Source organism: Mesoplodon densirostris, chromosome X (assembly GCF_025265405.1).
Source record: "Mesoplodon densirostris isolate mMesDen1 chromosome X, mMesDen1 primary haplotype, whole genome shotgun sequence".
Taxonomy (NCBI): Eukaryota; Metazoa; Chordata; class Mammalia; order Artiodactyla; family Ziphiidae; genus Mesoplodon; species Mesoplodon densirostris.
This window is the reverse complement of record NC_082681.1, coordinates 6,405,147-6,418,321: the sequence shown is the minus strand read 5'-3', so window position 1 is coordinate 6,418,321 and position 13,175 is coordinate 6,405,147. Positions and strand designations below refer to the sequence as shown.

General features: G+C 55.8%; 1 protein-coding gene across 1 annotated transcript; it reads left to right on the top strand.

Moving 5' to 3' along the window:
- The first annotated feature begins 3,840 nt into the window (after nt 1–3,840).
- On the top strand, nt 3,841–5,994 carry LOC132481469 (melanoma-associated antigen 8-like). Its single transcript, XM_060086376.1, has 4 exons — nt 3,841–3,849; nt 4,587–4,684; nt 4,834–4,904; nt 4,979–5,994. Exons 1-4 carry the CDS (start codon nt 3,841–3,843, stop codon nt 5,992–5,994), a joined length of 1,194 nt encoding a protein of 397 aa, XP_059942359.1.
- Nucleotides 5,995–13,175: the final 7,181 nt, after the last annotated feature.

Here is a 13,175-nt window from a genome sequence, read left to right as displayed (position 1 = left end):
GCCAGAGCAGCAGCCAGGCTCCTTCCAGGCCCACGTCCAGCAGTTTCTCAAGTGGGGCAGGAAGGGAGGCTGATCCTTCACTCTGAGTTTGAAGGGGGAGCGGTCAGCCTTCTAAGCAGTGAGGGCCCGGGCCAGACGGGGGAACCCGGTGTGCAGCATCTTTGGGTTCCTGTTGTGTCTGATGACCTGGAATGTCATCTTTGTTTTCTTTAGGAATCTGTCAAATATTGTTCCACTTGAAAGAAGGCTTAATGAGCTTCAGTATCTAAGTTTGTGAATGACATTAACCACACATGTATTTGCTCTAATTCGGTTCAACGACAAGAGTTTTGCAATTGTGTAAAACAAATTGTAAGATTCCCATATTATTTTGTGATCCTGAACAAGATAACATGGCATTGGAACAGGAATTTACTTGGAAATGTGAAAGTAATTAGCAGTACAACTGAAGGCCACCCCGTTGTTCCTCGGGACACACCATCATCGGCTCAGCGGTGTGTGCCCTGAGGTGGGGCTGTGCTGTGCCCACCATAGGGCAGGGCCAGGCCCCAGGCATGTGGGCCAGAGGGTGAGCGGCGGCCCTGGGGGCGCGGGCATTGCCGGCGCCCATCTTCCTGGCGAGAGGCCACCTGCAGGGCCCTGAGGAAGGGAGACTGTGGGGGGATAGAGGGCCGCCGGGTGGGGTGTAGCGGAGGCACCTTGCTGGGGACCCTGGGGTGGGGGGGTCGGGACCCGTGGGCTCTGGTGGCCGTTAGAAGTTCCTCTCTGTCTTATCATGCCCTCTGTTCAATGGTTTCAGTCAATGTTCCTCTTAATAAATTTCCCTGAAAGTTTCAGCTGAGTGTGGCCTCTGCTGTGGGCAATGGAGGGAAAGGGCTGCTGTGGGTGAGGGCGGGGGTCCACAGTAGGATTCCTGCTTAGCACCCATGGGACACCTCTCCAGTGAGAGGGTAGGGTAGGCACTTTGCAGACCCAGACACGGTGAGGGTTTTTCTTCCATTTCATAGATCAATTGTACAGTTTTAGCGAAAACTGATAATTGCCTGAAAAGGCAGTAGAGAAGTGAAAATGTAAATGAAAAACTTGATTATCTCACCAGGAAAAAGGGAACATCGGAGCAAAAATAGTTGGACAGACAGTGTTATGGACTGAATATTTGTAATCCTCTCCCCCTCATTCACCTGTTAAATTCTAACCCCCAAAGGGATGGGATTTGGAGGAGGGGCCCTGGGAAGTGATTAGCCCATGAGGGTGTAGCCCTCATGAATGAGATTAGCTCCCTTATAACAGAGACCCCAGATAGCTGCCTCATCCTCTTCTGCCATGTGAGAAGGTGGCTAGTTGATACAACTAGACAAGAAATCAGTCCATATAAAGAAGAGCTTTATTACTATTGCTTTATTACTCAGCTGTACAAAGGAACGAAATTAGGTCATCTGTAGAGACGTGGATGGATCTAGAGACTGTCATACAGAGTGAAGGAAGTCAGAGAGAGAAAAACAAATATCGTATATTAATGCATATGTGTGGAACCTAGAAAAATGGTACAGATGAACCGGTTTGCAGGGCAGAAACAGAGACACAGATGTAGAGCACAGACATGTGGACACCAAGGTGGGAAAATGGTGGGGGCGGGGGTGGTGGTGTGATGAATTGGGAGATTGGGATTGACAAATGTACACTAATATGTACAAAATGGGTAACTAATAAGAACCTGCTGTATAAAAGAATACATAAAATAAAATTAAAAAATTAAAAAAAACAAAAGAAATCAGAATAGGTTTATGACATTATCAATCACAGTAGAAAACCACCTGTAAAGACAAATTGAGTTATTTGCCACAATGGGCTCTGCATCGCCAAGTTTGCTCCCCCAACTCCACAGCCTTGCAGGGAGGCCTTCCTATTGGTGGAAGGCCAATGGGCGTGTCTTTTGCCTCCAGAGGCGCCAAACCTTGGGACCTCAGACCCTCAGTGCGCAAGGCTTCTGCTGCTTCCATAGCAAAGCGCCTCCTCACGTGCTCTTGTCATCCAACCACTTTCTCTGTAAAGAGACGTCTAGAATTTTCTCCCTAATCTTCCTGGAGCTTCCGGGAGCACCCTGAAACCCGCGTGGCGTTCACACGGAGTGCCTGGGACCGTCGGCTGCTGAGACGAGCTCTTCAGCCCCTTCTGAGCGGGACTCCGGAGTCATCTACAGAGTCAGAGCAAGTCAGGAGACAGGCGGGGGCTTTGCTGGGGGCTGGACTCCACAGGTACCGGGGGCCCTGGGAAGGAGTGGAGGTGGGGGGAGGGCTACGGTCTGCTCGGTTGGGAGTGGGGGAGCGGTTGTGGAGGGCAGTGGGCTGAAGCGAGGCTGAGGGAAGGGTCCCCATGTGTTTGGGTCCGAGGGGAGGACCGCTGGCTGGTGGGGTGGCTGGTGGGGGGCGTTCTCGAGTCGGTGTGCAGAGGGTGGGGCTAATGGCTAAGCGTGGGGTGCCCGGAGTGGAGGGCTTCCTGCTGGGCGTGTGGGGCCGGCCTTGGGGCCAGAGGAGAGGAGGACTGGCTGCTGGGGTGGGGAGGTCGGGATGGGCTGGCCCCCGCCCCAGGGGCCTACAAGGGAGGGGAGGGCTAAAGGCTGCTGCGTGTGGCGGGAGGAAGGGGGAGGTACTCCTGGCTGAGGCGGGGGTCGATGGGGAGGACTCCCGGGCGCAGGTGCGTTAGGTAGGCGTTAGGGGAGCTCCCGCCGGGGCGGGGCGTGGGTTGGGGGGCGACGACGCTCGTGACAGGAAGGGGGCTCAGGCTCCCGGGTGGGCGGGGGCACGAGGGGTGGGCTCTGCGTCTCGGGTGCGAGAACCGAGAGCCCCTGGCGCTGAGGGTGCTCGTGGGAGGACTCTCCCGTGTGGGGAGGTGAGAGAGGCACTCAGATGTCTGTGCATGAGGGGGCGCCAGCGGAGAGTCAAGGTGAGGAGCCGAGGGAGTGCTGAGGGACCCCCGCGGGATCATCTCAGCCCTGAGAAGCCCTGGGCTTGGTGGCCTGATGTTTTGTCCATAGATTCCCCCTGGGGGTCTCGGGACAGTGTAAGCCTTGGTGTGCGGGTCTGGCCTCGGGTGAACACAGGGGGTGTCCCCGGACCTGCCAGGGCTCAAGCTGAGGACTCTGAAGGAGGACAGAGAGGACCCCACTGATCGCCGCCCCTGCCATCAGCCCTGGGCAGTCCCGGGCCGGAAGGAGCACTTGGCAAGGAGATTTGACTTCCGCCTCCAGGTCTCAGAGACACTGGGGACCTGGTGTAAGGGACGGGGCCTAAAGAGGGCGGAGGGAAGAATCCCAGGACCTGCCGGGAGTCGAGGTGAGGAACCTGAGGGAGGAATAAGCGGACCCTGGACCCCTGAAGAGAGGAGGCCCTGGGGAGGCGATAGGGTGGGATGACCCCATGTAGCACTTCCTGACATCCGGGTCTCAGAGACCCTGGTGAGGGGTTAAAAGGGGCGGGGTCTCAGAGAGGCTGGGGAGGGGGTATAAGGGGCAGGGTCTCAGGCAGGCACAGGAGAGAATCCCAGGTCCTGCGTGGAGTCAAGGTGACGGCCCTGAGGGAGGACTGAGGGCAGCCTGGACCCCAGAACAGAGCTGGCCCTGGGAGGCCATAGGGTGGGATGAGCACAGCAGCACATCCTGACATCCGGGCCTCAGAGAAGCTGGGGACCTGGGATAAGGGGCGGGGTCTCATGAGGGCAGAGGGTAAAATGTCAGGTCCCTGGTGGACTAAAGTTAGAGCCCTTAGGGGACCCTGAGAGAGGACAAAAAGGACCCACCAGATCCCCGCCCTGGCAGGTGGCCGTGGGAGGCCCTGGGGCGGCATGAGCACAGTAGGCCTGTCCTGACGTCCTGACATCCGGGTCTCTGAGAGACTGGCGCCCTGGTAGAAGGAGCAGGGACTCACACTGGCAGACGGGACAATCCCAGGTCCTGCCCAGAGTCCAGCCTGCACGTGAGGAAGCAAGGATTGAGGACGTTAGACCCCAACACAGCGAGGGATCCTTTGCCCTTCCACGGGGGCCTTGGAGGCGCCAGAGCACGGTCAGCAGATGGGATGTTTCCTGACTTCTGGCTCAGGGTCCTCGGGAGGTCAGGTGTTTGGTGTGAGGGGTGAGGCTTCAGGTCCGCAGAGGGTGGACTCCCAGGACCCGAGGGCAGACTGAGCAGACCCCCAGCCCTGGTACAGGGGCCTCCACAGAAACCTGCCCCTGTGGTCAGTGCTGGGAGGCCAGGCAGGATGTGAGGAGGAGGTGAAGACCTAGAATGTCCCCATCCTAGGACCCTCGGGAGGCCCTGGACAGGTGCGGCCACATGTGGGGCCCCCTCACTGCTTTCTGTTCAGACTCGGGGTCTTGTTCTGAGTTTCCCCTCAGGCCCACAAAGGGGAGAGTCCAGGCCCTTAAGGGGAACGGTGAGCACTACGAGCCATCCCCGAGGAGACCACCCACCCCAGAACTCAGAACTGGGGGGATCTCACAGAGTCCGGCCCATCCCTCCTACCAGCACCGAGGGGCCCAGGGCTGTGCCACAGTCTACACAAGAGGTGCCCCCTCCATCCCTCTTACAGGGGCTCCAGGAACCGGGAGGCGAAGGCCCAAGTCTGAGGACCGTGTCCTCAGGCCACAGAGCAGAGGAGGCCCAGGCAGTGCCAGGAGTCAAGGGGAGGTGAGTGCCCTGAGTGTGTACCCAGGGGTTCCCCCTCCCAGAACAGAGGGGACCCCACAACACCCGAGTCACCCCACCGTCCTGTTCAGCCCCAGAACCTGGGGCCGTGCTGGCTGCACCCTGAGGAGCCCCCTCACTTCCTTCTTCAGTTTGGCAGGGGACAGGCCGCCCAGGAGGAGCGCCCCTGTGAGGCCCGAGGGCACCCCTGAAGACGAGACCTGTAAGTGACTCTTGTCAGAGCTGCCCAGGGTGCCTTTCTCCGCCGAGGCCGCTCACACGCCCTCTCTCCCCCAGGTCCGTGGTCCCTACCTGTCGCCCCTGCCCACACTCCCGTCGGCGGCGGCCCGACCCCAGTCATCATGTGCCTGGTCAGGATGTGTGAGCTCTGCCAACGTGAGATAGACCTTCATGCCCCAGTCCCGGCCCAGGGCCTGGTGGAGGCACAGCTGTTGGGGGCTGAGGAGGATGAGGCCGTATCCCTCTCGTCCTTCTCTTCTTACTCTGACCTGTTCCTGGGCAGCATGGAGGAGGTGGCTGATGCTGGAGAACCCAGTCCCCCCCTGAGCCCCTCCCACACTGCCATGGCCATGTCTCCATGGAGCCAATCTGAAGACGACGGCCTCAGCCCCCAAGATGAGGAAGGGCCGAGCACCTGGCATGACCAGGAAGATGTACTCCAACATGCACTACATCAGAAGGTGGATGAACTGGTGGGGTTACTGCTGTTAAAGTATCACACCAAGGAGCCAACCACAAAGGCAGAAATGCTGAGCATCCTCAACGATTACCAGGACCACTTCCCCGTGGTCTTCAGCCAAGCTTGCAAGTGCATGCAGCTGGTGTTTGGCGTGGAAGTGAAGGAGGTGGAGCTCTGCGAGCGCACCTACGTCCTGGGCCCCATCCTGGGCCTCACCTGTGATACAGTGCTGAGCAATGGGCCGAGCATGCCCAAGGCCGGCCTCCTAGTGCTGGTCCTGGGCCTGATCCTCCTAGAGGGCGACTGCGCCCCTGAGGAGGCTATCTGGGGAGTGCTTGCCAACAAGGATCTGAGTGCTGGCAGGCGGTACTATATCCATGGTGAGGTCAGGGAGCTCCTCACCAAAGTGTGGGTGCAGGAGGGCTACGTGGTGTACCGGCAGGTGCCCCACAGCGACCCTGCCCGCTACGAGTTCCTCTGGGGTCCCCGGGCCCACGCGGAAGCCAGCAAGTGTCAGGTCCTGGAGCATCTGCTCTGGGTCAATGCATGGGATCCCAGGTTCTTCCCATCCCTGTCTGCAGAGGGTGTGTGCGATGAGGAACAGGGAGCCTGAGCCAGAGCAGCAGCCAGGCTCCCTCCAGGCCCACGTCCAGCAGCTTCTCCCGTGGGGCAGGAAGGGAGGCTGATCCTTCACTCTGAGTTTGAAGAGGGAGCGGTCAGCCTTCTAAGCAGTGAGGGCCCGGGCCAGAGGGGGGATCCCGGTGTGCAGCATCTTTGGGTTCCTTTTGTGTCTGATGACATGGAATGTCATCTTTGTTTTCTTTAGGAATTTGTTAAATATTGGTTCTTTGAATAGAAGACTAAACAAGCTTCAATGTCTAACTTTGTGTATGACATTGATCCCATATGTGTTTGTACTAATCCAGTTTGAGAACAAGAGTTTTGCTGTTCTGTAAGAGAGGTTGGGACATATCACAGTACATTTTGTGACTGTGTACAAGATAACAGGGAATAGGAATTAGAACTATTTTGGAAATGTGGAAGTAGTTAGCAGTTATATAGATAGGGGTAGAATTAGAAAAATAAAAGTAATTGTAGTTCTGATTCTTACTTGTTCCCTGTCTTGTCTGTCATTCTATAAATAAAACTAACTATCTCTGTTTAGTTGGATTTGCCTGGGTATTTTAAGAAAGTAGGAGAAGATTAATCTGCGTAAATAAGCCCCCTGCTCACTGGGTTGTTTATTCCGCCGACCTCCACGGAGCCTCTGCTCTCTGGAAGGGCCTGTGTTAGTAGTGGGGCCACTAGGAAAAGCAGCACACAGCCGCACCTAGAGTGATGGTCTAGGAGCCGCAGTCACATGAGGAACGTGGTGAGACGTCCCCTAACTTCCACAGAACAAGTCAACACGGGACGAGGCGGTGGGGCTCCAGGAGCGGGCCCTGGAGGGTAAGTGCCCCGAGCCAGGGCAGTTTAGGCCTTTGGGAAGTGGGGATTCCTTCTGTGGGAAGTGAGGGTGATGAGGCTGGGTGGTGGCGGCAGCAGGCGTGTAGACAGAGTCTTAGGGGTGAGAAGCAAATCTGAAATGGGACGTGCAAATTAGAGGTTTCTCTTCCGTCGTGGATAGATCTTCTGGGGCAGGAAGAGAAGGTGCACTTTGGGCAGAGACCCTCAGAGTCCTGGTTATTCTGCCTGCGCCTAAATACACTCAACATCTTCCAAATGGGGAGGGGTGAGTGGACTTTGGTTTTGCTCACAATTTACTCAGCCCTGGGGCATACAGTTGAAGCAGCTTTGGTAACCACCCCCAGACTGTTGGCAGGATTTTAATGGGGCAACTTCTTTGAAAGTGGCTGCCGGACACTTAAACTGATGGATCAGCTTTCCTAGGTGGTCAGACCCCAAAGCCTTAGGTGAGGAATGGTCATAGAAACCATGGTGGCAAAAACACCGAGTGAAGCTGAATTCCACGCATCTCAGGAGCCTCCTTGGCGGTGAAGGACGGCTCCTTGTGCGTATCCTAGCGGAATGTTACCAAGAAAACTCACTAGCCCTCCTCCCACAGTCTGGTGTCTGGTCCTTGCCCCACAGGAAGGTCGTGGCTGTCAGGGTGCCCAAGGGCACTTGTGCAGGTGCTCAGGCACGTTCCATCGTGTGGCGGCAGCTGAGACTCCCAGGCTGAGTGAGGTGCGTCCTTGCGTGAGGAGGAAGGGGCACATCCTCAACCTGCTGCGACTACGGGCTTGATTGCAGAGGGAAGGGCAGGAGGTGCTCTGGAGGGAATAGGGGGAACCCTCCCTGTTGACGTTCACAAGAGCCTTGGAAAGTCAATGGGATCTTGTATTAGAAAGTACCCGTCACAGAGAAGTGACTAGAAGTAGTTGCAGATTCAAGGCCCATTTGGCTTTGTCGGAAGCTCCTCCACCTAATGAACGGAATTTTTTTCAACGCAAAGTTATAGCAGCTGCTTTTTGTTGAGCACCTAGTACACAGCGTTGCAGGGGAGAGACTCACTCCAAGTCCTGGCCCATATGTTGTCTTCCTCTGCTTCCTGGCAGCTGCCTGCAGGGAATCTGGGATCCTTTATGTAAACCCACAAATATTTAAAAATAAATGGTGTTTAAATCACTGTTTTAAATACAAAGACAGAAGAAACTTTCCACTTAAACAAAAATAATACATTGGTGCGGAAGCACTGTGGATTCTGGGCAGTGCAGAAGGTGTCCTAGGGGTGGGACATCCAGAGGGACCCAGGAGGGGCCGAGATCCCCGGGAGCAGGGGGCAGGGATGCAGCCTAGGAGCCTGGAGCTGAGCTGCAAGCAAGAACCCCATGAGGACCCTGCAGTCCTCTCACCACTAGCCTCATTCCGGGGACAAGCCTTCCGTCCCCTCCCCTTGCCCACGTGGTAGGGCCTGGCCGGGTGGAGAGCAGACTCGGGGATGGGGAACTGGCACCTGAGCCTCTAGGGGGAGGAGCCCACAGTGCCCAGGTGGGAACCGTGGCTTATAGGTCAGTAGGACCCTTATCGTGTCTCCTGGGGGAAGCAGTCTCGCTTTGGGAACCATAGGTCCTGCCAGCCCTGTCAATAGGGCACCAGTAGCCACATGAGGCTGCTATTGAGTACTGACATGTGATTAGTGTGTCCCAGGGCCTGGACTTCTACCTTAAGACACTTTAAAGTTAAATGTCAATAGCTAGATGTGCCTAATGGCTGGACAGCCCAGGTGTGGAACTACGGACCCTGAACTTGGGGGACAGGGGGAATCTATGGACAACACATCAGGCCCCCAAGCCCAGGGCTTCCCAGGGCTGAGATGGTCCCGCGGGGGTCCCTCAGCGCTCCCTCGGTCCTCACTTTCCCTCCCAGCTGGTCTGGGCCCCTCCCTCTGCCCAACTGCCTATGGTCCCCTGAGACCCAGGCCCTCCCCTGCCAGGACCCCTGAGAGGGAAGCGGGGGTCGCGGGTGGCGCTTATACCCACAGCCCTGCCGGGGGTCTCTCAGGGCTGACAGCACGGCTGACCTGGATGCCTTGCGGCCTCCGAGTCCCCCTCACGGTTGTAACTTGACTCCTGGTGGGGCTGGGCTCCTTCCCTCTGCCGACCTGGCCCCGGCCTCCCTGACCCAGGCCCTCGCCTCCCCCTCCCAGGGGGATCAGTGCGCGACCCACCTGGACAGCATGCCGGGGGGCTCCCAGGGCTGTCGGGAGGGCCTCAGATGCACCCCCTGGGGGCCCGCAGTCCTCCTCTGGTCCTCACTTCGACTCCAGGCAGCACCTGGGCCCCTCCCTCGGCCCACCTGAGACTGTGCCCCTCAGACCGAGCCTCTGACCCCCCGAGATCCCTGAGGACTTGGGGGCGGTGGGCGGGGATGGGCAGCCCGACAGCCCGGCCCGGTGTGCCCCAGGAGTCCCAGTACGGGTGGAGTTGCATGCTGGGGGACCCTTTGTTGCGGGCCTGCTGGACCCCTCCATCCTCACTCAGGAGGGTCCTCCTCAACCCCTCAGAGAAAGGCTGCAGTCCCAGCACAGATGCTGGATGCGGGGCTGCCGTGCCCATGACCGTGGGGGGAGCACAGAGAACCACACACCTTCCCCTCGGGGCTCCTCACCAGCCACCAGACTTTGGAAAGCTGTTTTAAGAAAGGTTTAGTTTTAGCTGAAGAGGCCTGAGCAGTGGCAGGTGATTTAGGGGAACGCTTGGTTTGATGATTAGATCATGTTACCTGTTGGAGTTACGTGATTGTCACTTTTTCATCGTGATTCATAGTGAGAAATACATTTTACATGTCTGTGTAGTGTAGTGTGTGTCCTATACATATACCTATATATCCATAACGTGTGTGTAGAATATATGTGTTTATAGACACATGCATCGACACACCACCACATGTATGTATAGGGAATGCGTCATGTATGTTCCAGTACCCACACTGAGGTCATCCACAGGGCCCTGAAGGGCACAGACACTCAGGCCCCGTGGGGATGCCGAGAGTCCTCCAGCCCGGCCGTCCCCGTGCTTTGAATGCAGGCTTGCCGCCTGCCTGACAGCCAGTGTGCCCGGGGAAGTGAGCCTGCAGGAGAACGTGGGGCCACCACGCCGCTGGGAGAGAAGGAAGCAGAGTGGGCAGTGGAAGGAGAGAGCAGGGCCCAAGCCTGAGCATAAGAGCCGCCTTCAGAGGGCCTTGCCTCGGACCCCCATGTCCAGATGGAAACCTTCTCCATCCTCATGCCCTCTGTGCTAGATCTTACCTCTCCTCCAGGGTCTCCTCTTCATTTCAGGGGAGATGGGGTCTTGACAGGGTTTAGGAGAGTCCCCGTGGGCAGGGTCCGGTGTCAGGCTCTCAGTGTCCTCATCTGTAGAATGGAGAGTGTAACAGTTCAACTTCTTGATATGAGATTGTGTTCAGTTCCTGGAGCCGCCCAACAAGGTACCACAAATTGAAGTTGCCAGTGGGGTTTCGACTTCTCTCCCTTTTCTGAAGGCTCAAGTGAAAAACATCACGGTGCTGGCAGGGCCATGCTTCCTCTGATGGCTCTGGAGGAGGGTTTTTCTTCTTTCTTCCATCTTGTGATGTCCCCAAGTGTTCCCTGGTTTATGGCTTGATTACTCCAGTCTCTGCCTCCATTTTCACATGGCTGTCTCCCCTCTGGTCATGCCTACGGCCAATTTGCCCTCTTCTTTTAAGGATACCGGCCATATGGGATTAGGCCCAGTCTAATGACCTCATTTTTTTGTTTTGTTTTGTTTTTAACATCTTTATTGGAGTATAATTGCTTTACAGTGGTGTGTTAGTTTCTGCTGGATGACAAAGTGAATCAGCTATATGTATACATATATCCCCATATCCCCTCCCTCTTGCTTCTCCCTCCCACCCTCCCCAGCCACCCCTCTAGGTGGTCACAAAGCACCGAGCTGATCTCCCTGTGCTATACAGCTGCTTTCCACTAGCTATCTATTTTACATTTGTAGTGTATATAGGTCACTGCTACTCTCTCACTTCGTCCCAGCTTACCCTTCCTTCTCCCTGTGTCCTCAAGTCCATTCTCTACATCTGCATCTTTATTCCTGTCCTGCCCGCTAGGTTCTTCAGAACCATTTTTTTTATTCCATATATATGTGTTAGCGTACAGTATTTGTTTTTCTCTTTCTGACTTACTTCACTCTGTTTGACAGTCTCTAGATCCATCCATGTCTCAACAAATGACTCAGTTTCGTTACTTTTTATGGCTGAGTACTATTCCATTGTATATATGTGCCACATCTTTATCCATTCATCCAATGATGGGCACTTAGGTTGTTTCCATCTCCGGGCTATTGTAAATACGGCTGCTATGAACATTTTGGTACATGACTCTTTTTGAATTATGGTTTTCTCAGGGTATATGCCCAGTAGTGGGATTGTTGTAATGACCTCATCTTAACTCGACTACATCTGCAAAGGCCCTATTTCCCAATAAGTTCCCCTCGCAGGTACTGGGGATGAGGGTTTCAGCATATGTTTTGGGGGGCATAATTTAACCCCTAACAAGTATGACACAAGGTGTCACCTGCATATGAAGTGCCTGACTCAATGTAGGTGTTCAATGCCAAGGGGCTATTATTACTGTGTATCCAAGATCTACCTTCCCCCACATTTTAATATTCCAGAATCTGTGTATGTCTTATTATCTACTTGTACATTGCTTGACAGATATTTTCTTTTTCTGTTTAAAATATGTTATGAAATGTATGATCTATCTCTCATCTGTGCAAACATAGTATAACTTGTTCAAGAAGCCTCAGCGTGTCCATGAGAATGTGGTGCGGCTGCCCACAGATCTTGCCTGCAGCTCCTGGAATCTTAGGAAGCAGAGATCATGATTCCAGCAGAGGTGGTGGACACAGAGTGAGGCTTGGGAGGAGGGGCAACTGCTTGGTAGCGGGGCTCTTGGGTGTGTCAGGCTCCAGAATTCATTTCCTGGGCACTTGCTAAGCACCTATGGCATACCGCACCGCAGGGGTGCAGGCGGTAGCAGGAAGTCCAAGGGCCTCCTGAGCTGAGCCCGCAGGACACAGAGGCCCGGGAAAGCCCCACTCCTGCTGACTGCAGGGAGGCCAGGGCAGGATGGGGTGCAGTCCATGGGGCTGGAGCAAACATTTTAGAAGGTGGAAGGATCCCAGTGTAGACCGGAGACTGTGACAAAGCAATCTAGCTGTCTGAGCAATGTATGGAGCTGCCTCATTGAGATGTCACTTCACAGAGGCCCAGAGTCTCCCTCTCCACCTGGGAAGCCTTCCTGGAGCCCCTGGTGGCAGGAGAGGTTCAGAGTGGAAGCACAGGGACATCCTGGTGGCTCTAGACTTCCAGACACCTCCTACCCATCGGCCTTCCAACAGGAAATGGCCCGTGTTCCCTTCCTCCTGGGAAGCTTGCTCCAGGAGAGGTACTTATCCACCTGCTCCCAGGTCCAAGTGACAAGATGGCCAGTGGGGCCTTGAGACGCCCCACTTGTCTCAGCAGCTGCAGTTTGCAAGTCCCGAGGGAAGCCTCCCCGGTGAGGGGTGGCCCCTTCTGGGCTCTGGAGGAAGACGGGGGCAGCTGCAATCCAAGCAGAACCAAAGATCCTACTGCCTCAGGCCCTTCTACTGCACCCCAGCCCCTCCCCCAGCTCCTTGAGCCCCCAGACACAGCCCCTGTGTTCTGCCACACCCCCTGCCAGGCTCCAACAACCTGCCAGGGAGCTTTCAGGACCACTTAGCAAGTGAAGCTAAAGTAGCCAGAAACAAGGGCCCTCTAAGGAAGCGCTGGGGGGAGGCACCTTGTAAGTGGAGTCTTGGGAACTCCAGGGACTCCAGGGATTTTCTCATTGGTGGCATTAAGGGTATTGCCTTTCAGGAGCTCAGAGTGGAGAATTTCAGGTCCAGAGAGGGTCAGCCTGTAGTCACAGGCTCCCGGCTGAAGAAGCTGTCAAGCTGGTCCCTCAGAACCCTGGGGTAGGTCCCCCGGCATGGCCAGGGATTGGCTCCCAGCTGTCCCTCCGTCCAGTGGAGCGGCGGTGAAGCTGGTCTAAGTCCTCTAATTCCATGCCCCCTCCACTCTGCTGCTGCAGTGGCCCAGGGGCAGAGCCCTGGCAGTGCGGAGACCTGGGCTCCAGCCACTTCCTTCCTTGACCCAGTTCCTCCATGACCAGACTGTCTGAAGGCACCAGAATTCTCTCCTTTCAGGGCCCTGCTCTTCAGAAGCCCGCCCTCCACCCCATCACATTGGAGTCAATATGAATGTTGAATTGGACAAGCCACCAACTGCTTTCTG

Coding starts and splice junctions, on each gene's coding strand:
- LOC132481469 (XM_060086376.1), top strand. Junction 4,685..4,833: donor GTGCCAGGAGTCAAGGGGAG/GTGAGTGCCCTG, acceptor TTCCTTCTTCAG/TTTGGCAGGGGACAGGCCGC. Junction 4,905..4,978: donor CACCCCTGAAGACGAGACCT/GTAAGTGACTCT, acceptor TCTCTCCCCCAG/GTCCGTGGTCCCTACCTGTC.